Below are 21521 nucleotides of genomic sequence, written 5' to 3' on the forward strand. Positions count from 1 at the left end.
AGAAGGTCGTGATCTATTTTTGATCACTAATACCACAAGCTTTCCTGCTTCCTCTTTACAACAGACAGAGCCTCTGATGACAGGGACTCCAAGGTTGCAGATTATGTCTTCTCTTATAGATAAGGAAATATAAGATTTAACAAAGAATTATACTTATAAGGATAGTGATGCTTCTTCTATTAGGGTGTTGGTAGAACTGTTGAGAAATGATTCCTTGAGCTTTGGGTCGGCTATGAATATTTTACAGAGTATAGAAACAGGTGGTGGCAACCAGGTACTTACAGGGGACCATATGTGCATCGACCAACGGATGCTCCATTACCATATACTAGAGAATATGATTTGAATTTTGATAGGTGGGTTACTAAGGATGGATATAGGGTCAGGTATTTGTCACTGCCTTGGTCAGAAAGATTGACAAGAGCCCGTCCTCCTTGGTGTGTGCTCTCAGAAGAAGAGAAATGGGAGGTAAGGTCACAGATCATCAGATACTTTAGACAGGGATCAGACATACAATATTATTGCCCCAAGCCTTGGATGTACATCTACAGGACTAACAAAGATGAGATCAAAGGGTTAACTAGAGCGATAGAACTAGATACACAGACCTGATGGCGTAAGATATGCCAGACTTGCGGTCCCCTGAAACTTCCTCCTTGATGTGACAAACGGAAAACTAGACTAGGCTGGCTGACTGCGGCTCGTCTGAAGAAAAAAAAGCAAGCTATACCTTTTTACAAAAAAATCAAATGTTCTTGGCCATGGTCCAAGATTGTTATACAATGAAAATTGTGTATAAATGTCTGATGCTCTCTCAATAAAGTTACAACAGCTGACCACACTCTCTCTGTGTCTGTGTCTCTGTTCGCCATCCCGTCTCTGCTCCACGCGTGTCCTCAACAGGGGTCCCCCCGCAGATCCTTGGAACCTCCAAGATTGCCGACCGCGGCACACTTCCTGTTCTGAAAAAAATTAAAAAACATGAACAACATATTTCTATCACTGAACTTCTACTCTATAAGTGATGAGGAAGAACTCTCATGTCAATAATGGATAATATGGATTTGGTCCCATGACACCTCAGGTAATCATGAAATGGGTTGATGCAAGCATGCCTTAGTGATGTATGGAAGACACACTAAGAAATTTCATCATCCTTAGCAGTCTGCAGGGACATGAGAAGATAACAGTCACAGCAATCTGCTACATTTCATTGAGAAGATAGCAAAAAAATGTTTTTGATTCATGACACCTGGGGATAACATGCTCAGAAAAGTTTCCCCTTGCAACATGCAAAGTTAGATACCCACTACTAGTGAATAAAATTTTAACTGCATGTCTAAGGGGAGGTGAGATCACAGAATTACGTGTCAATATCTCAGAAACTGGCTCCTGCCTTTTGATACGTGTCAGGGTCCATAAGACCTTGACACTAAGATCAGTAACCTGGCCACTGAAACAGCACTTGCAGTGCATCCAGTGGAGTCTGTAAGTCAGAGTCCACAAAGAAAATCCCATCTGAACACTTTGGTTAAGCATGACTTTCAGAAAACTCAAATTGGAATTGAACTATTGAACACTAGCAATTGGAGAACCATCTGAACCATGGACTCAGGACACAAGCAAAATGAATATGAGGTAATAGACACATAACGTAGACTCTAACGTTCTTACAATTATGAGTCCTTCACTCACTGGTGTTCTTAATGGTTTATTTCAACGGATAATGAAACCTGAAATACAAGGTGCTAAAAGCTTGTTTTAAAATCATTCTTCTGCTTAGCCCTGATGCTGAGAATCTTTCCCTGAGAGACAGGGACTGCCTCTGCCCTGAAAGAATGTACACTGAGATCATAACAAGGCTGTTTCTTCCTAAAGTATGCTCAGTAAATTTTACATAAATATAAGACGTATTGTTTGCCAATCCAAACACTGTGAGTCAGATGAGAACCATTTTGCATTCACATATGTTCAGAATTCTAACTTTGGACAGAAATATATAAATATTTGGTGAATTTGACAGTCGATCATACGCTTATGTAAAGGAGTAAAATGAAAGTTTATTTAAATAATAAAATATCACTAATGATTTTTTTAGAAATGCTATATTTTATTTGTTTTTTAATATTTGGAAGCTGAATGTGGAAATTTGTTCAGTTTATTTATTTTTTTGTCTGTTTGTGTGTGGGGAGGTCTGAAAGTAGGAATGCCTCTCTATATATCATATGTGAACATGGAATGTGTAAAGGCCAGAAGAGGGTCTTAGAACTGTAGAACTAGAGATACAGTTTTCTGTAAGATTCCATCTGTACTGAGAACTAAACTCAGGTTCTCTGAAAAAAGCAGACAGTGCTCTTAAATACTGAGACATATTTCTAGCCACAAGTTCGTCATTGGTTACAAAGCACAAAATATGTCACAGACAAAAGACAATGTGTACACATCATGCTGGAGTTGAGTGGTTTGTAAAACTTACATTCCAGTTAAGAGATCATTCTTTCAGATACCCGATAGCACTGAAGTATATCATCAGGTCCACAATCATACTACTGTGATCCATAGTCTTTTACCTTGTGCTTACTTGCTTTCTGAAAATTAATATATGGCCGATTTCTATTAGGCTATCACTTTATTTGCTTTGCAAACATAAGTATAAATTAAACCATTAGGGAGCATCTAAAAATTAGGGTGTTTTTCATGGATATGCATACTGCTCTTGAGACTGGTTCCTGCAGGATCATATTTTCTCCTGTACAGTAAAATTCCCAGTGTTTACTAGGAATAGGTATTTCTTTGTGCAAAAAAAAATGGTACACAGACATGGAAAATTAAATTACAAAAATTAAGCCACAACTGTAGTTTTGAAAATGAAAATTATAAAAGGCATATGAGACATATGATTCTGCTCATTTTGCAGATGGTCTTGAATGATTTTTCAGATAGTTGTGGACCCCAGTAGCCTGTCAACTTTGGACACTTAAAAGTCCTCACTTTCATCACTAACTGAGCATGGATGTGTAAATACTTGACTCACAGGAGCTTATCTGAATTTTCCTTATCTGCTTAACTTAAACCATAGCAGAGACTTCTGCTCAGATGTGAGTATTGACTAAGTTGTATATATTGTATATACTTCCTTTAGAACCAGAGATGGTATATCATACACTCTCAGATTATAATGAAGCTTTTTGAATCCCTGTAGATTAGGAAGTACACTGACGGTGAGCCTGGGATTAGGTTAAAATCTTCATCCATTTTTAGCCCAAATGCTCGACTTACCCTAAATGCACAGAACACATGAAATTCAAGAAGGATGACCAAAATGCGAATGCTTCACTCCTTCTTTAAAAGGGGAAAAAGAATACCCCTGGGAGGGAATAGGGAGAAAAAGTTTAGAACAGAGGCTGAAGGAAGGCCTTTTCACATCCTGCCCCACATGTGGCCCATACATATACAGCCACCAAACTAGATAAGATGGATGAAGCAAAGAAGTGCAGGCTGACAGGAACTGGATGTAGATCTCTCCTGAGAGACACAGCCAAAATATGCCAAATACATAGGTGAAGGCCAGCAGCAAACCACTGAACTGAGAACTGGACCCCCGTTGAAGGAATCAGAGAAAGGACTGAAAGAGATTGAAGGGGCTTGAACAACAATGCCAACAAACCAGAGCTTCCAGGGACTAAGCCACGACCCAAAGTCTATACTTGGACTGACCCTGGGCTCCAACTGCATAGGTAGCAATGAATAGCCTAGTAAGAACACCAGTGGAAGGGAAAGCTCTTGGTCTTGCCAAGACTGAACCCCCATTGAACGTGATTGTACGGGGGAGGGCAGTAATGGGAAGATGATGGGGAAAGGAACACCCATATAGAAGGTGAGGGGGAGGGGTTAGGGGGATGTTGGCCTGGAAACCGGGAAATGGAATAAAAATTAAAATGTAAATAAGAAATACCCAAGTTAATAAAGATGGAGAAAAAAAAGAAAAAATAAACCATAGCAGAGACTTCTGCTCAGATGTGAGTATTGACTAAATTGTATAAACTTCCTTTAAAACCAGAGATGCTATATTATACACTCTCAGGTTATAATGAAGTTTTTTTAATCCCTGTAGATTAATCAAGGAATCATTCTGCATAAGCCTTATTATGAATATACAATGTAGGATATAATAGAGTGCATACAGCCTGTGACTCATTGTGCCATCTAAGAGGTCTAAGAACACAGGATTTGAGAGCATGGAAACCAGTGACGTTGTGATAAGTGTGATCTTCATGTCACAAACTGTAGTTGGAATCCTTGGCAACTCCTTCTTAGTCTACCATTATCTGATGCTTTACTTCATGGGGTGCAGATTAAAGTTCACAGACTGGATTCTGCAGCACTTGATTGTAGCCAACTTCTTAACTCTTCTGTGTAAAGGAGTTCCCCACATTGTGTCAGCTTTTGGGTGGAAAGACTTCTTCAATGACACTGAGTGCAAACTGATCTTCTATCTTCACAGAATAGGGAGGGGTGTGTCCATCAGCAGCACCTGCTTTCTGAGTGTCTTCCAGGCCATCACCATCAGTCCAAAGACTGCCAGGTGGACACAGCTTAAAGTCAAGTCTCACAGTTCCATTGCTTCTTGTGTGTACATGAGTTGGGCCCTGTCATTCTTAATAAACATAGCTTTTCCCATAAAAATGAGAGCAATACAGTACAATAAGAACATTACACATCAAAGGGTGTATGAACACTGTTCTTCTGTGCAACATGACAAGACCACTGACATTGTCAGTGCAATATTTCTCACTCTTCCTGATGTGTTGCTTATGTTGCTGATGATTTGGTCAAGCAGCTACATGGTTTTCATTCTTTACAGACATAAGCAGAGAATGAAGCACATTCATAGAAGCAATTTTTCCTTCAGGTCCTCCCCTGAGTTCAGAGTCACAAAGACCATTATGCTCTTGGTGAGCACCTTTGTTTTCTTTTACACCGTTTCTTGTGTCTTACAAATTAATATAGCTCTTGGGCACAATCTAACCTTCTTATGGGTGAACATGGCTACAGTAGTCATTGCATGTTTCCCAACTGTGAGTCCCTTTCTGGTGATCAGCCGTTAACTCTTTGAGTCTTCACTCTATTCTGCCTTTCCAGGGAACAGAATATGCAAACCATATCAGTAACATCCGGATTGAATTGTATTTGGTTTGATGTTGAGGTACCTGAGCAACTTGACTTAAGGTTTGTACAAAGCAAAAAATATGGATCAATTTGCATTCATCAACATGGTGGCCTCCACTTGAATCAGCACCATTTCTTTTTTCCACTGGTTGGTTTTAGCTCTTGTGTTGAAGATCAAGTGACTATAGGTGTGTGGGTTCATTTCTGGGTCTTCAATTCTATTCCATTGTTCTACCTGCCTGTCTGTGTACCAACAACATAGAGTTTTATCATTATTTCTCTGTAATACTACATGAGGTCAGTAATGGTCATTCCCCCAGAAGTTCTTTTGTTGTTGAGTACAGTTTTCAATATCCTGCGATTTTTGTTATTCCAAAAGAATTTCCAAATTGCTCTTTCTAACTCTATGAAGAATTGAGCTGGAATTTTGATAGGGATTGCATTGAATCTGTAGATTGCTTTTGGCAAGATGGCCATATTTACTATATTAATCCTGCCAATCTCTTAGGTCTTTCCATCTTCTGAGATCTTCTTAAATTTGTTTCTTCAGAGACTTGAAGTTCTTGTCATATAGGTCTTTCACTTGCTTGGTTAAAGTCACATCAAGATATTTTATATAATTTGGGACTATTGTAAAGAGTGTCATTCCCCTAATTTCTTTCTCAGCCTGTTTGTCTTTTAAGTAGAGGAAGGCTACTGATTTGTTTGAGTTCATTTTATACCCAGCCACTTTACCAAAGTTGTTTTCAGTTTAGTGGTTCTCTGGTGGACCTATTGGGTCACTTTAGTATACTACCAAATCATCTGCAGACAGTGATATTTTGACTTCTTTCTTTCCAATTTGTATCCCTTTGACTTCCTTTTGTTGCCTGATTGCTCTGGCTAGGACTTTGAGTACTATATTGAATAAGTAAGCAGAGAGTGCGCAGCCTTGTCTATTACCTGAATTTAGTGTGATTGCTTCAAGTTTCTCTGCATTTAGTTTAATATTACCTACTGGTTTGCTGTATATTACTTTTGCTAAGTTTAAGTATGAGCCCTGAACTCCTGAACTTTCCAATATTTTTATCATGAAGGGGTGTTAAATTTTGTCAAATGCTTTCTCAGCATCCAAAGAAATCATTATGTGATTTTTTTCTTTGAGTTTGTTTATATAGTAGCTTATATTGATGAATTTCAATATATTGAATCATCCCTGCATCCCTGGGATCAAGCCTACTTGATCACGATGGATGATTGTTTTGTTTTTCTTGGATTCGGTTTCAGAGAATTTTGTTGAGTATTTTTGCGTCAATATTCATAAGGGAAATTGGTGTGAAGTTCTCTTTATTTGTTGAGTCTTTGTGTGGTTTATGTATAAGCATAATTGTGGCTTCATAGAAGGAAATTGGTAGTGCTCTGTCTGTTTTTATTTTGTGGAATAACTGGGACAGTCTTGGTATGAGGTCTTCTATGTAAGTCTAATAGAATAGAGTAGAGTGAGGTTCAACTTCAATGTAAATGAGGGCTATCTGTAATTTTTCTTGTAATTGAAGTCCAGCCTTAGTCCATGGTGATCTAATAGGATGCATGGGATTATTTTTATGTTCCTTCATCTGTTGAGACCTGATTTGTGACTGATTACATAATCAATAGTAGAGAAGGTACTATCATGTATTAAGAAGATGGTGTATCCTTTGGTTTTAGAATGAAATGTTCTATAAATATCTGTTAAGTCCATGTGTTTCATAACTTCTTTTAGTTTTTCTATGTCTCTGTTTAATTTCTGTTTCCATGATCTGTCCACATATGAGAGTCGGATGGTGAAATCTTCTACTATTATTTTGTGAGGTGCAATGTGTGATCTCAGCTTTAGTAAGGTTTCTTTTATGAATGTAGCTGCTGTTGCATTTGGAGCATCACTGGTAAAGATGTTCCCCCTTTTAAGATGGTTAGCAGCCTGACTGTTCATAATTTCTTTTAGTACGCAAAAACTTTTTGACTTCTTGTTTGTTTGGGGACCCGATTTCTAACCTTCTGGAGTTCTCTTCAGGAATGTCCAGTCTATATCTATATCATCACCAGCATCAGCTTTGTCATCCTCTTGCATTTTTAGCATTTGGTGTTTTAATTTAAGGTGTTTGAATTGATTTTTGTACAGGGTAACAGAAATGGATTTAGGTTCATTCTAAATGGATTTGGATGTTCAGTTTTGCTATCACCATTTAAGAAAGCAAAAGATCCTTTGCTCAACATTCAGAAACACTGTTCAAGATGGACTCTACCTGACAAGAAGTCAGGAAGATGAGAAGAAAGAAGAGGATACAGGGATGGCTTTTCAAGATAAAGGTTTTATTTTAGGTGGGTTGGCTCTTCACTAAAGTGTCATGTTCTAGACATGGTAATTTCCCCTTGCCCTGAAGAGCCCTTACAGACAGGTGTGATTACAGTAACCCATGACCTCTGATGTTCAGCAGATCATCTGACAGCAATACCTGACATTGAACTTATACAGTAGGTTCTGCTGGTAGATCTTATGGGAAAGGTTTATAGTCAGGTATGCCTAAGACTGAGATAGGAAGAAGATTGAAAAACTGGTTACATATGACTACACTACCACATCACTATAGAATATCTTTTAAAATACCTATACAATTTTGTGTAAAATTAGCTATAAAATTCTGGAAACAGACTGATGAGGGGAAATTTGCTCTCCTTTATTTTTTAAATACACTTAAAACTAAACAAAGTGAATTGATGAGTTTCTATCATTCTACAATATTAATAATTTAGGGCTGGACAATGAATCAGCAGTTAAAAGCACTATCTGATTTTCCAGATTCTAGTCAAATTCCGTTTCCATCATTCACATGGAGACTAGCAACACCTGCAACTCCAGTTCCAGACCTTAGTTCTTCTTTCTAGCCTTTGTGTTCCCTGAATGCACATGAGGCACTGACATTCAGGCAAGCAGGAAATTTACAATAAAAATAAAAATATATAAATTACTTTTTAATTTTTAATTATAAATAATTTGATGTAAAACAGAGTATGAATTAAATTATAGTTTTAAAAAGTTTTAAATTTAAAAGACTTTTAAGGACATTCATGTACTTTAGTCACTTAAAGACTGTAGTGTTAAGTGGTTTCAGTAATGAAATGTGGCTTTTGATAAATTCTTTTAATCCTGTTGAAATTTCACAACACAGAAGTTTTATATTTGCCAGGATAGAAGTTAAACTCCATTGCTAATTAGTCTATCCTGGTGTACTCTTGCCAAAATTGTAAACTACAAACAGTAGGTAATGTTACCAGAGAGTGAAAAACCTTCTTTATGGTCAAATCCTCTGTGCTTCATCTTTTCATTCAACACTATCTTCGACTCTGTGGCAGAATTGGCCATTAGTCCTTTAGAACTCCACTTAATTATTAAGTGTTATGACAGCTAGCACTAGAGCTGCCATGCCTCATGTCAGACATAATTACTGCATGAAGTGAGGAGGGCATGAAGTTCCAACCCTGACTGATGAGTTATTTGAAATGTGTTATTACTTACAGAGAAAGAGTCAATTTTTATTAAGAGTATTTTCCCTTGTAGGTCAACAATGCAGGAGTGGGGTACTACACACGAGAAGAATGTTGCTCCTAAGAGCATCTTATTAGTTGTGTTTTGCTATTGCTACCACTTATATTTTACAATTGATATTTGTCCTTGTTTGTCTAGATTACCTTGTAAAAGAACGTGTGTCATTATGAAGTTTTCCATAGCTTGGTCAAACAGTCTTGCAATGGGTGAAAGAAGGATTATGGGAGGGAAGTGTTGAAATGCTTAGATGGGAAGAGTATTTGAATAAGAGAAATGTACTGAATGGGGGTTATATACCCACAATTGTCAAATAAGGAGGACAAAGCCTTCTTAGATTGCTAGCATTTGGAATAAAAAAGTAAAGGATGTAAGAGTTTGGGAGCTGTTCATTGAAACTGTCTCTTTTTTTCTCTCCATAATTTTTTTTCACATTACATCCCAATTGCAGTTCCAACTCCCTCCTTTCCTTACAGTGACTCCCTTAGAAATCCCCCCTCCCATTTCCCTTCTCCTCAGAAGGAGAAGCTTTCTTTTGGGTGCCACCCTACCATAGACCTAGATCAACTATGCACCTTCTCTCTGACTGAGGCCCAAACAGGCAACCCAGGTAAGTGAAGAAGATACCATGGATGGAACAGAATCAGAGAAAAACTCTGCTCCAATTGGTAGGGGAAAGGCATGGAGACCAAAACGTCTAGCCCCTGCAGGCTTTTTGGTTGGTGGTTCAGTCTGTGAGAGTCCCCATGGACTCAGGTTAATTTACTGTATAGATCTTCTTGTAGTGTTCTTTACCCCTCCTGCTCTCTCAATTCTATCCCTCACTCTTGCACAAGACTCCCTCAGCTCTTTCTGATATTTGGCTGTAGGTCTTTGCATGTGTTTCATTCCACTGCTGAATAAAGCTTCTTACGAGACACTCATGCTATGTTCCTGTCTGCGAGCATAACACAATATCATTACTAATATCAGGCGTTGTCTCTCTCCCTTGGGATGGGCCTCATGTTGGGCCAGTCATTGGTTCAATATTCCTTCAATTCCACCTCAATCATTATACCTCCACACCTTGTAGGTAGCAACAGTTTTTAGTTGAAGGTTTATGGATGTGTTGATGTCCCTGTCTTTCTACTGGAAGACCTGTCAGCCAATATTGGGTAACCACTTCAGTCTCCAAATTCCCCCATTGGTAGAATTCTCAAATAAAGTCACTCCCATAGACTCCCTGAAACTTCCACCCATTCCAAGTCTAAAGCTGATCCCAGAGATTCCTTTCACTGATTTTCATTCTCATTCCAAGCCCCTTACACCCTTCCCTCCATTCCTAATCACAACCCATATACTCCTCCTCATGACACTTCCCCCAAATTCTCTCTCTGCTTCCATTTTGTTTACCTTTCTGAGGATGAGATTCATACATCCTCCCTTGGGCCCTTATTAATACCCAGTTCCTTTGAGTCTGGGCATTATAACATGGTTATTCCACACTTTACATCTAATGCCCATTTATAAATGAGTAAAAACCACATTTGTCTTCAGGGTCTTCGCTAATTAATAAGGATAAAATTCTTAAGTTCCATTCATTTTTTGGTAAATTTCAAATGCCATTATTTTTAATAGCTGACAAGTATTCCATTGTGTGGATATACTGCATTTACTTTATCTAATACTGAGCTTGACATCTAGGTTATTTTCATTTTCTGGCTATGATGAATAAACCTGCTATGAGAATAGTTTAGTTTGCACTCCCATCAGCAATAAAGAAATATTTCCCTTGACCACATGTGCTGTCACTTGAGATTTTATCTTTGCCATTCTGATTTATGTAAAATGCAATGTCATAGTCTTTTTTATTTGTACTTCCTCTCTGGAAAATTCTGTTTACCTCTGTATCCCACTTTTAAATTGAAATTTTGGGATTATTGGTGTCTAACTTCTTTCATTCCTTATATATTCAGAATATAAGTTCACTATTAGTGTAGAGTTGGTGATGATTATTTCCTAATCTGTAGGCTGCTGTTTTATCCAGTTGATGCTGTTTTAGCCCTGCAAAACTTTCCAGTTTCATGAAGTCTGATTTATCAATTGTTGATCCTTAGTGTCTAAGCCATTGGTGTACTCTTTGGGAAGTTCTCTTCTGTAACAAAACATTCAAGGCTATTCTCCTTTGTATCTTCTTTTACATTTACTATATCAGTTTTGAACTTGACTTTGGTGTGTAATAATAGATAAGGGCCAATTTGCATTCTTCTACATGTACACCTCCAGGGAGAACAGTAACATATGCAGAAAATGCCTTCTTTTTCCATCGTAATTTTTTTTGCTTCTTTGTCAAAAACCAACTGTCTATAGGTGTGTGGATTTGCTTCAGGGTCTTCAATTTGATTCCATGGATCAACAAGTCTGTTTTATACAAATACATAGGCAGTTTTTATTACTATTACTCTGTACGACAGCTTGAAATCAGGGAAGGTGATACCTCCAGAAGTTATTTTATTATACAAGATTGTTTTAGCTATCCTGGGCTTTTGGTTTTTCCATATGAAGTTGAGAATTGTCTGTAAAGAATTGTGTTTGAATTTTGATGAGAATTGCCTTGACTCTATAGACTACTTTTGGAAAGATGGTAATTTTTACTATTTTAATGCTACTGATCTATAAATATGAAAGATCTTTCCATCTTCTGTTATCTTCCTCAATTTCTTTCTTCAGAGACTTGAAGTTCTTATCATACAGGACTTTCAGTTGCTTGGTTAGAATTACACCAAGATATTATTTATTACTTATGGCTATTATAAAGGATGTTGCTTCCTTGATTTCTTTCTCAGAGTGTTTATCATTTGTATAAAGGAGGGATATTTTTAGTTAATTTTGTATCTAACCACTTTGCTGAAGTCATTTATCTGCTATAGGAGTTCTCTGATAGAATTTTTAGGGTCACTTATTTATCATATTGTATCACCTGTGAAAAGTGATACTTTGGCTTCTTTCTTTCCAGTTTGTATCCCCTTGATTTTTTTCAGTTGTCTTATTGCTCTTGCTAAAACTTTATTACTGTATTGAAGAGATATGGAGAGGCTGGACAGCAATTAGTGTAATTGCTTTAAGTTCCTCTCCATTTAATTTGATGTTGGCTGTTAGCTTGCTGTATATTGTCTTTACTGTATTTATGTTTGTGCCCTGTATCCCTGATCTTTCCAAGATATTTCATATGAAGGGGTGTTGGACTTTTTGTCAAAGACTTTTAGTGTCTAATGAAATGATCATGTTTTTTTTCTGTCTCTCAGTTAGTTTATATAGTAGACTATATTGATGAATTTTTGCATATTGAACCATTCCAGCATCCCTGGGTTGAAGATTACTTGATCATGGTAGATAATGTTTTTGTGTGTTCTTGGATTCCATTTCTGAGTATTTTCCTGAGTTTTTTGTACCAAAGTTCATAAGGGAAATTGGTCTGAAATTTGCCTTCTCTTTTGAGTCTTAAGAGTGGTTTCAGTATCATGGTGACTGTGGTTTGGCAGAAGGAGTTTAGCAGTCATCCTTCTGTTTCAATATTGTGAAATAGTTTGAGATGTATTGATATTAGCTCTTCTTTGAATGTCTGGTAGAATTTTGCACTAAAATTTTGTCTTGGGCTTTTTTTGTTATTCTTATTAGATATTTTATGGCTGCTTATATTTCTTTGGTTGGGGCTTATAGAACTGTTTACAAATTTACCTAATCCTGATTTCACATTACTAAGTATTATCTACCTAGAAAAACACCCATTTTTATTATATTTTCCAATTTTGTGGAATGCAGGCTTTTGAAGAAAAAAACAAATAATTCTTTGAATTTCTTTCATGTCTGTTGTTATGTCTCCCTTTTCATTTCTGAATTTGATAATTTAAATACTATCTCTCTGCCTTTTAATTAGTTTGGCTAAGGATTTTTCTACCTTGTTGATTTTCCTCCAAGAAACAGCTTTTGATTCAGGTGATTTTTTTAAATTGTACTCTTTCTTTCTTATTGAATGATTTCAGCCCTGAGTTTGATTATTTCCTGCTCAATGCTCCTCTTGTGTATGTTTTCATCTTTTCTTCTAAAGATTTCAGTTGTACATTTGCATTACTAGTATAAGAATTCTCTAATTTTCTATGGAGGCACTTAGCACTGCTTTCATTGTGTCCATAAGTTTGAGAATCTTGAATCTTTTGTTTTCCTTACTGTTCACTGAATATCATTCTTAATTCAAAAACTATACTTCAAGTTTCTCATGCCTTGGCTTGCAAATGATACTGTTTTCTCTCCTGCTTATAGTTCTGCACATTCTTCTTTACTGTGAACATCAGCTGCTTACATAAATATAATGTTGAAACCATGACTTGCTCTTTCTATAGCCAGTATAAAAACTATAGCTTTAGCAAAACACATAGGAGAATTCATTAGGCAATTGTTTAATGTCAATGAATAATATTTCAACAGAGTTATGTGTTTGAAATCTTGGTCCTATATTGGTGATATTGTGTGTTATTGAGGTTATTGAACTTTCAGAAAGTGGAACTTACAGAATGGCTATTCTGACTATAGAAATTCATTGAAGTGTACATTTTGGCTTGTAAGTTTTGGTTCATGTTGCTATTTATATTTTAAAGAATGTTTACAATAAAGCATTTGAGAAAAGGTAGGTGGAGCCTTGCTGTAAGAAGTATGGCCAAGAAATTTTCTCCAGTACCCATGTGTTCGAGACTCTTCTCCACTTTTTCTTCTATTACTTTGAGTGTATCTGGTTTGATGTGGAGGTCCTTGATCCACATGGACTTAAGCTTTGTACAGGGTGATAAGAATGGATCAATCTGCATTCTTCTACATGTTGACTTCCAGTTGAACTAGCACCATTTGCTTAAAATGCTATCTTTTTTCCATTGGATGGTTTTGGTGGAAACCCCATAGAAAAGACCTCAGTTAAATTAAGCAGACATCCATAATGATTTTTAACATTAACTAAGTATTTAAATGAACACTTTGGGTAGATTGGGTTTAAACTTTAAAAAAAATAAAGAAATATGTCACTATAGGTGGATTTGATATCTTATCCTAAACTCCATCTGTGAATGAATTAATGCTCACAGTTCCAGAGAAGATACAAAACATCCTTGAAGGGAAAGCATGGCAGTAAGAGACTGTGTTCATCTGGATGTCAGGAAACAGAGGGAGAACAGAAAATAGACCATGTCATCTAGTAATGTGCTTCCTCCAACAATCCTCTATGTTCTAAAGGATCCATAATCTCCCCATACAGTACCACCAGATGGGGACCAACTCTTCAAACACATGAGCCCATAGCAAATGTTTCTCATATAAGGAGAGAAATATATGTAATTTAATATTCTTTCCAGAAAGCAAATAGACAATCTAGGTTTTGTATACTGGTCTTCATTAAGTGAACCATGATTCTCAGTTAGTTTCTTCGGAGCTTTTAATATAAATGTTTAAGTCATTTCTGCTGCTATATCAAAATTTGGACAAACATAATACAACTTAAGTGGACATGATTTGCTTTGGTTCATATTGTCACATTTAAGTCCATATTTACTGGATCTGATGCTTTGGGCCTAAGGCAAGGCTGAACATCATAGTAGGAGATAAGTGGTAAAGCTAAGAAGTTTCTGCACATTTGTATGTGTGTGAGTGTGTGAGTGTCTGCATGTGTGCCTGTGTGCCCGTGCACGCATGTGCATGCACACCCACACATGCATGCATATTTGCATATGCATGGTTTTGAGTTTCTATTCACTTTCCCATGCAGATGAATGTAGAGAGCAAAAGTTGCTCCACATCTTCTTCAGTCACTTCTTGTATTTTTAAGGTAAGATCTTTCATTGACCTATACTATTCTGGCTACATTGCCTGGCCAAAGACCTCCAGTCTACCAGTCCCCTCCCCTGGCACGGAGATTGTAAACAGATAAGACCATCATTTTCTTTGACATAGGCACTGAGTATCTTAACTGATGTACTCATGTTTATACAACTACTGAGCCACAACTCTAACTATAGAAATGCCAATCTCTTGACAGAAACTTGTAGCAAAAGTGTCGCACATATGTCAAGAATAACACATTATTTTCATGAAAGAATAAAAGCTGTTAGAGGCATAAGTGTGAAACTTAGCAGGTCCAAGAAGCCTACTAAGACCACTATCCAATAAGAGTTTTAGGACTTATCAGACTTATCAGAATGAATTTTGACTTAAGGAATATTTACACTAATTTTACTATCCTACATCAAATTTCCTAATATTATACTAAAACTATTTACTTTTTCATAGAATTCATAATGTGGTAATTAACATGAAAAAGAGTGACTCACTCTTTGGAAGACAGTCTAGCATCCAGAGCTTCAGACTCAACCAGCAGGAGAAATCCCAACTAACCTCAGTGTGTCTTTTAAAACCTCTGTATTTCTCCTTAAGTTGCACATTACTCTTTGGATAAACCTAAAGATTTTGAAAAGATGCAAACTTTACATATGTCACATATATTATCTGAATTTGGTCCAGAGTCTTGTGACAGTGGGTTCATGGTTCACTAAAACCAAAGGGCTAATGGTTGGGAAACATGTAGTAATTAAGGCAGTGATGTTTAGTATACACTTAGTGGAAATATTAAAGACAGCAATATAAGCATAAAAGGTGGATGAGAGTGTATAAAAAGACACAAAGGCACAGGATGTTTTGGGTAGCTCTGACCTCAGGTGAGGGCCTAGAAAAAAGCCTTGCATTGTGTATGTACTACATCAGTTTCCTGTGCCTTTGTAGGATACAAACCATAGTAATGCTAGACTAGAGCATGAGCCCTGAGCATGAAACTTCAGGTACTAATACCAGCACTATATACAAATAACTTTCAATTCCAATATGAGACCCTGCAAAATAGTACACAGAATTCCTTTTCCATGTGATGTTTTTGAAATTCAGTTTGCTATGGGTATACACAGGGATAATTAACCACATATGTAGAAACCAACAAAGTAAAATAAAGACACAAACATACTTGGGAGCATTTGTTTTAAGCTCCTTTCAGCTAGAGTCCATGGGGCTCATCTTAATAGCCTGAAAGACACTGAGTATGCAGGTTGTTCCAATTGACACACCTCTGGCTACCCTGTGAATGTAAAGAACGGCTGTACATACAAACTAATGGAGGAAATGTTTTACTCCAAATGTTCTGACTATCTGTGTGATTCTTTCGAAAGCATGATAAGGGAGTTAGCTATGGTCAGGTGCTGAATTATTCTATCAGTAGACTTTAACCTAAATCCAATGACAGCAGAGAGACATAATGGTAAAGAAAAGAGAAATTTGCAAAAATTCCACATAAAGTGTGTATTGAAAACAGTTCCTGCTAAAGTATGAGAAATCATTGTGTCGTAGGAATGTGTTGGTAATATCCTTGTCCTAAGGTAAAATAACCATTATCAATTTTTAACAAAATTTGCATTTGCTACTATGGTTCATAGAATGGCTGGAGGCTTGAGGAGTCTGAAGCAAATGTAAAGATAATCAAATGATCTGCTCCAGTCTTGAGACTGTGAGAATCAATGAAAAGAGTAAGTGACAAGAAATCATATCTCATGTCCCATGGTATCATTGGAGTTCTGGATTTAAATCCCCCTGAAAATGAACAAAATTCAGTGGTGTTCATCTCTCTTGTATAAAATAATGCAGTGTTTTGCCTTTATTTATAAAAATCCCTTATACACTTGATTTTGTTGTGTTTGTGAGAGTGGTAGTGTGCTTGGATATGCCTACTTATACACACATGCTACAGCACGTGTTAAGGAGTCACAGGGAAACCTTAGGTATTTCCTTCATCTTCAAAACAAGGTCTCTTCTTTGCCACTATGCATGCCAGGCTAGCAGATACATACTTAGTCATTAGAGGAATGAAAATGAAAACCATCCTGAGATTCCACATCACACAAATCAGAATGACTAAGATTAAAAAAAAAACCATGTGACAACAGATGCTGTTCAGGATGTGGAGAAAGAGGAACAGTCCTCCATTGTTGGTGGGATTGCAAGCTGATACAACCTCTCTAGAAATCTGTCTGGAAGTTCTTCAGAAAATTGGACATACTACTACATGAGGACCCAGCTATAACACTCCTGGGTATATAACCAAATGATGCTCATACAACAAGGATACATGCTCCAATATGTTCATAGAAGCCTTATTACAACAGGCAGAAGCTTGAAAGAACCCAGATGTCCTTCAATAGAGGAATGGATACAGAAAATGTGTTTCATCTACACAATAGAGTACTGCTCAACTATTAAAAACAACACCTTAATGAAATTCATAGGCAAATGGATTGAACTAGAAAATATTCTGAGTGAGGTAACCTAATCACAAAAAAACCAACATGGTATGTACTCACTGATAAGTGGATATTAATCCAAAAGCTCAGATTACCCAAGATACTATTCACAGACCACATGAAGCTCAAGAAGGATGTCCTTCTTAAAAGCAGGAACAAATATGTTCATAGGAGAAGATACGGAGACAAACTTGGAGCAGAGACTGAAGGAATGGCCATTCAGAGACTATGGAATCCAGTCCATATACATACAGTCAACAAACCCAGACAATATTGCTGATGCCAAGGGGTGCATGCAGCAGGAGCCTGATATATCTATCTCCTGAGAGGCTCTGCCAGAGCATGATGAATACAGAGGCTAATGCTTGTAGCTAACCATTGAACTGAGAATGGGGTCCCCACTGGAAGAGTTAGAGAAAGTATTGAAAGTGCTGAAGAGGTTTGAAACCCCACAAGAACAACAATACCCACTAACCAGAGCTCCCAGAGATTAAACCACTACCCAAAGAGAAAGACCCATGGCTCCAGATGCATATGTAGCAGAGGGTGGCCTTGTTGGACACCAAAGGGATGAAAAGTCCTTGGTCCTGCCAAGGCTGGATCCCCCCAGTGTAGGCTGGAATGTCAGTGTGTGGAAGCAGGAATGGGATGTAATTGGGTAGGGGGAACACCATTATAGAAGAAGGGGAGGGTGAAGGTTTGGAGGTATATGGATGGGAAAACAGGAAAGTGGATAACATTTGAAATGTAAGTAAAAAATATCCAATAGATAGATGGTAGATAGATAGATAGATAGATAGATAGATAGATAGATAGATAGATAGATAGATAGAGTGCATTCTCCAGTTTTGCCTTGATTTATTAGTGCTGTGCCTATAGATACATGCTACCATACATGTGAGTTCCAAGAATTCAAACTCGGGTTCATTAGATTACACATCAAGGACTTTCACTCAGTAGGTTATCTCGTCATCCTTCCTTTATACTCTAAATCAGCCACAGATTATTTATAATACCAAAATAAATTTAAATAATTGTGTTTAAACATAAATATTCATTATGCTCTCTTATTTAGGAATTGGTAGCAAGAGATGTCAGTTTGTATGAACATTTTCAAGTGCCTTTCATCTGCAGTTGTTTTAACATGAACAGTGAACTTGTATACAGAAACATTGGGATAATTTTTAATTTAAAAACTACATTGGCAAAATGTCCTCATTTACTATGTAGTATACTACACCAATTTCTCACTAATAGAATGCTAATCAGAATGTAAAGCTGGGGGCTAGAGAGAAGGCTTACCAGTTGATAGTACTTACTGTTCTTATGGAGAACCCAACCTCAATTTCCACCACACATTTTGAGAAGCTCACAATCATCTGTAACTTCAACTCTAGAAGATCCAAGAAAAAGTCATCTTCTGTATTCCATAGGAACCGCATTCACATGTACATATGCAGAGAGAAGCACATACATAAATATATGATTTAAAATTAAGTATTAAAAATCAACAGTAGTCATATGCTCAAATGAAAAATTATGTTTGGTGTGTTCATATGATGTACATCTGTCTACAAAGCATGTGGATGTGATCATTCATGTGTGCCTGTGTGTGTGTGTGTGCACGTGTGGGTGATTGTGTGTGTGTGCATGTGCGTGTGTGTGTCTGAGAGAGAGAGTGCTTGTGCATGTGAGTGTATGTGTCGGTGTTTGTGTGTGAGTGTACCCATATAGAAGACAATCACAGGCCAATATGGATTATCTTCTTCTAATTGTTTGCACTGAAAATTGTGTTGATGTAGGTTTTTTGTTTGTTTGTTTTCTTTTGCCCTAAGACAAATTCTCTTACTAAATCTACAGCTTATTGTTTCACCAAAAGTGGTTGTACAGAGAGCGCCTTGCTCTCAATTTTTAAAATTTTCTTTTCAGACAGCATTTCTCTCTGTAGTACTAGCTTTCTCTGTTGACCAGGCTTATCCTGAACATACCTGGTCCTGCATCCTGGGTACTGGGATTAAAGGCATGCTTTACACTATTGACTGATTTTTTTCTTAAAATGAGGGTAGACCCCTTATAGCCTACACCTATTGCCATGGCACATTATCACTGTATCTGTCCCTCTCAATCCTCCAGAGTCTGAAGGCCTTCCAGGAGATCTGCTGCATCCAGGGAAATGAGAAGGGGACACTCCCAAAGAACCACAACAGCTGGCAACCCCCATCTGTTCCATCTGAATTCCACATCACTTCCAGTCTGGGTCTTCTACTGGCACAGATCATCGGGGTGTCTTCTCTGAAGAACACACAAGCTGAAAGCCTCTTGGGAACTGGTTGGAACCTGGATCACAGGTCTCCTAGGAGACCTGCAGCAACTCAGAAAAACAGGAGTCAGGCTCCAGAGAGAAACAATAAGACAAATTAACAGTAGAGATAACCAGATGGCAAGAGGCAAGCCCAACACCAGAAGAAACATAAGCCAATATACCTTGGCACCATCAGAACCCAGTTCTCCCAGCACACAAAGACATGGATACTCCAACAAACATGAAAATGAGGATCCTGACCCAAAATCCAATCTAATGAAAAAAATAGAGTCCCTTAAGGAGGATATAAATAACTCACTGAAAGAAACACAGGAAAACACAGGTAAACAGGTAGGGACCCATAAAGAGGAAACAAATAAATCTCTTAAAGAAATACAGGATAACACAATCAAATGGATAAAGGAATTGAACAAAGCTTTCCAAGACATAAAAATAGAAGTACTGAAAGAAAACAGTAAAACAGGTCTACAGCACTCCTGATACACAGGCTTATACGACAGTCTAGAGACTGTCAGAAATAGCAGAACAAAGTAACACTAGAGATAATCTGATGGTGAGAGGAAAGCACAGGAACCCAAGCAACAGAAACCAAGACTACATGGCATCATTGGAGCCCAATTCTCCCACCAAAGCAAACACGGAATATCCAAACACACCAGAAAAGCAAGATCTAGTTTCAAAATCATATTTGATCATGATGCTGGAGGACTTCAAGAAAGACGTGAAAAGCTCCCTTAGAGAACAAGTAGAAGCCTACAGAGAGGAATCGCAAAAATCCCTGAAAGAATTCCAGGAAAACACAATCAAACAGTTGAAGGAATTAAAAATGGAAATAGAATCAATCAAGAAAGAACACATGGAAACAACCCTGGATAAAGAAAACCAAAAGAAGAGACAAGGAGCTGTAGATACGAGCTTCACCAACAGAATACAAAAGATGGAAGGGAGAACCTCAGGAGCAGAAGATTCCATAGAAATCATTGACTCAAGTGTCAAAGATAATGTAAAGTGAAAAAGCTATTGCTCCAAAACATACAGGAAATCCAGGACTCAATGAGAAGATCAAACCTAAGGATAATAAGTATAGAATAGAGTGAAGACTCCCAGCTCAAATGACCAGTAAATATTTTCAACAAATTCATAGAAGAAAACTTCCCTAACCTAAAGAAAGAGATACCCATAAGCAAACAAGAAGCCTACAGAACTCCAAATAGATTGGACCAGAAAAGAAACTCCTCCCGTCACATAATAGTCCAAACACCAAACGCACAAAATAAAGAAAGAATATTAAAAGGAGTAAGGGAAAAAGGTCAAGTAACATATAAAGGCAGATCTATGAGAATCACACCAGACTTTTCGCCAGAAACTATGAAAGTCAGAAGATCCTGGACAGATGTCATACAGACCCTAAGAGAACACAAATGCCAGCCCAGGTTACTGTATCCTGCAAAACTCTCAATTAACATAGATGGAGAAACCAAGATATTCCATGACAAAACCAAATTTACACAATATCTTTCTACAAATCCAGCACTACAAAGGATAATAAATGGTAAAGCCCAACATAAGGAGGCAAGCTATACCCTAGAAGAAGCAAGAAACTAATCATCTTGGCAACAAAACAAAGAGAAGAAAAGCACACAAACATAACCTCATATCCAAATATGAATATAACAGGAAGCAATAATCACTATTCCTTAATATCCCTCAACATCAATGGCCTCAACTCCCTAATAAAAAGACATGGATTAACAAACTGGATACGCAACAATGGCCCTGCATTCTGCTGCCTACAGGAAACAAATCTCAGAGACAAAGACAGACACTACCTCAGAGTGAAAGGCTGGAAAACAACTTTCCAAGCAAATGGTCAGAAGAAGCAAGCTGGAGTAGCCATTCTAATATCAAATAAAATCAATTTTCAATTAAAAGTCATCAAAAAAGATAAGGAAGGACACTTCATATTCATCAACGGAAAAATCCACCAAGATGAACTCTCAACCCTAAATATCTATGCCCCAAATACAAGGGCACCTACATATGTAAAAGAAACCTTACTAAAGCTCAAAACACACATTGCACCTCACACAATAATAGTAGGAGATTT

The 21521-nt window shown here is 37.3% G+C and overlaps 1 protein-coding gene, 1 long non-coding RNA gene and 1 pseudogene across 2 annotated transcripts; 1 reads left to right on the forward strand and 2 right to left on the reverse strand.

Moving 5' to 3' along the window:
* Positions 1–203: 203 nt before the first annotated feature.
* LOC134482873 (uncharacterized) lies at positions 204–18894 on the reverse strand. The gene is made up of 2 exons (XR_010059529.1): positions 18411–18894; positions 204–962 (listed from the first exon to the last, which is right to left on the reverse strand). It is a non-coding gene; the product is annotated as an uncharacterized LOC134482873 (long non-coding RNA).
* Vom1r21 (vomeronasal 1 receptor 21) lies at positions 4239–5162 on the forward strand. Its single transcript, NM_001009510.2, has one exon. The coding sequence runs from the start codon at positions 4239–4241 to the stop codon at positions 5106–5108; it is 870 nt and encodes a 289-aa protein (NP_001009510.1). The 3' UTR covers positions 5109–5162.
* On the reverse strand, positions 15253–16097 carry Vom1r-ps25 (vomeronasal 1 receptor pseudogene 25; annotated as a pseudogene).
* Positions 18895–21521: the final 2627 nt, after the last annotated feature.

The sequence above is a fragment of the Rattus norvegicus genome, chromosome 1 (genome assembly GCF_036323735.1).
Source record: "Rattus norvegicus strain BN/NHsdMcwi chromosome 1, GRCr8, whole genome shotgun sequence".
NCBI lineage: Eukaryota > Metazoa > Chordata > Mammalia > Rodentia > Muridae > Rattus > Rattus norvegicus.

What these genes read in the sequence shown, in the direction of transcription:
- Vom1r21 (NM_001009510.2), top strand. Translation starts at nt 4,239, where the DNA reads ATGGAAACCAGTGACGTTGTGATAAGTGTGATCTTCATGTCACAAACT.